The sequence below is a fragment of the Notothenia coriiceps genome, unplaced genomic scaffold, assembly GCF_000735185.1.
Source record: "Notothenia coriiceps isolate Sejong01 unplaced genomic scaffold, NC01 NC01_scaffold00035577, whole genome shotgun sequence".
NCBI classification, from domain to species: domain Eukaryota; kingdom Metazoa; phylum Chordata; class Actinopteri; order Perciformes; family Nototheniidae; genus Notothenia; species Notothenia coriiceps.
In genome coordinates this window covers 1-2,343 of record NW_011368278.1, presented here as the reverse complement: position 1 = coordinate 2,343, position 2,343 = coordinate 1, and the positions used below count along the sequence as shown (strand labels likewise).

At 35.4% G+C, this 2,343-nt stretch overlaps 1 protein-coding gene across 1 annotated transcript in view; it reads left to right on the top strand.

The window, feature by feature from the left end:
- LOC104963057 (sodium/hydrogen exchanger 2-like) overlaps window positions 1-1,945 on the top strand; it is a 10,711-nt gene extending 8,766 nt beyond the window's left edge. The window contains exon 13 of the mRNA XM_010791607.1: window positions 1,186-1,945. Coding sequence (XP_010789909.1) covers window positions 1,186-1,493 — 308 coding nt within the window. The 3' untranslated portion in view covers window positions 1,494-1,945. The remainder of the gene's footprint in view (window positions 1-1,185) is intronic.
- The last annotated feature ends 398 nt before the right edge of the window (window positions 1,946-2,343 follow it).

Below are 2,343 nucleotides of genomic sequence, written 5' to 3'. Positions count from 1 at the left end.
ATCACACGACCGCCCTTCAAGCCAATCAGAATCGAGCTGCCGCTACTGAGAGTGAAACTGAGTTTGACAGCTAAATAAGCGAGCTAGTGAATATTTCGCTCTGCAGCTGGATGAGAGCACGGATGTAGCAAATATTGATGTTTATATATATGAATATAAATATGTTTATTGTTAATATTACTGTTGAATATTATATATAATATTATTAAGGCATAAGTAGCTTTCAAAAATGCAAAAAATATATGTTAATTGTTCATATTACTGTTCAAAATTATATAATATTATAAAGACAGAAAACACTTTAAAAATGCTTTTAAAATATGTTTACTGTTGATAATACTGTTTAATATTGTGTTAAGAATGTTTATAACATAAGACACAATGCATGTAGCCTAATGAATTACAAACAAAAGATAAATACAAACATTTTTTAGAAGAATAACCGATTATTAATTATTAATATAAATATATATTAAGAAAATGTATTAAGCTGTATGATTCATTTGTCATATATTTTCCATCATAATGTACTCATCATTTAAAAAAACAAATTGCAACAGGGGGTCCCCGCCAGAGGATAATGCTATATGGGGGTCCTTGGCATGGCAAAGTTTGGGAACCCCTGCCATAGACTGTTTTACACCAAGCAACCGTAGCAATCAATTAACCCTAACCATTCTTAGTCAACTGGTTTCCAAAAGAAGTCCAATTGTATAGAAGTCTATAAGAAAATGACCCTACTTTTCACCTGATTAAATACCTCAATTATGATTTTCCTAATGAGTTTATGGTCTCAAGTCTTCTTTAATACAGCACAGTTATTTTAGAGTAACTAAAAGCCAAAGCAGGCTATGAGGGCGTGTCCACCTTGTGATTGACAGGCTTTTAACACTTGATCTTGTACAATTTGGGCTTTATCGTGTTACATCTTTAACCCTTTAAAAAAAGTGTTCAGTTCATACTGAACAGCATTCGTTTGTACTTTTCTCCACCCTTGTGTCACATCTGGTTAAATAAAACAACATGGCGGAGCTAAATCCAAAATGTAGGCTTTAAAATCCACAAATTAATGGCTGAGGTCACTGTAGTTACTCTCACTTCTTATACAGTCTACAATTTAAAGAGGTTTTTTGTTTAAATTAACACTTAAATGCTGACACTCTTTTTTTTTTACGACATGTGGAGGTGCTGACGTGGACCTATCCGCCCGACCACAGTCCTCCGATGTGTCTCTACGCTCCTCATCCCGCTCTATACTCCCCATGAGGAAGCTGAACACCATCAAGGAGTCTGGAGGAGCAGTGGAGCCGCCTGCTGTTCCCCCCCACCCACACACAGATCAGATAGACGGAGATAAAGACCCCCATGAACCCATGCAACCTCCCCAGCTACCACCACCACCGGGTGGCTGGGTACGGGAGAACCAGAATGGGGAAGGAAACCCCCTACTCAGACACCCGTCACAGGGGTCTCGTGGGTCGGTGAGATTTTAACTGATCATAACAGACAATAAAAAGCTGCCCTCGAGGAATATGTTTAAAAAATGCTTAACTTTGTTCCTCCATTGGTACGGGTGGATTTTGTATACAGAAGAACAGAATACAATTGTATTTATTTTTGTATATTTTTTTTATTGTTTTGGTTCCATTTTTCAATTAAAGGGAGTCAGCAAAGTCATTAGTTTAAATAAATACATTTTGCTTAAAAGTACTGTAATAAGAATAAATGCAAAAAGTATTACTCCTTTGTACTTCATACAACGTAGAGGTACTCATTGTGGATGCCAATATTATATGCTTTTACTCTACTGTATATATTTTTGAGAACATTAGTTACTATGCATAATGAGATTACATTTTACAGAATATAAATGAACTAATAAATGATGTCCCAGCTAGAAATGTTTGGTTCTAAAAACATTCTGAGAATGTTACAGTCATTGTTCTAGGAAGGTTTTCAGCGGGAAGTTTTTGTTTTGTTCCCAGAACGTTCTTCTGAAAGGTAGGATAACGTTCTCTAAAAACATTCTTAAAATGTTTGGTGATAACATTGTTAGAACATTATGCCCTCCTATTCTTAAAACGTTTTCAGCGGGAAGTTTTTGTTTGGTTCCCAGAACGTTCTTCTGAAAGGTAGGATAACGTTCTCTAAAAACATTCTTAAAATGTTTGGTGATAACATTGTTAGAACATTATGCCCTCCTATTCTTAAAGCATCTTGCAGGTTGTTGTTTTTTCTACATTTATGCTTAAACTTGCTTGAAAATTAGAATTAAAAAAGTGAATGTAGGATTTGACATGTTTTATGAGACATAAGGGCAGGAATTCAGAGGGAAAGGAGCAA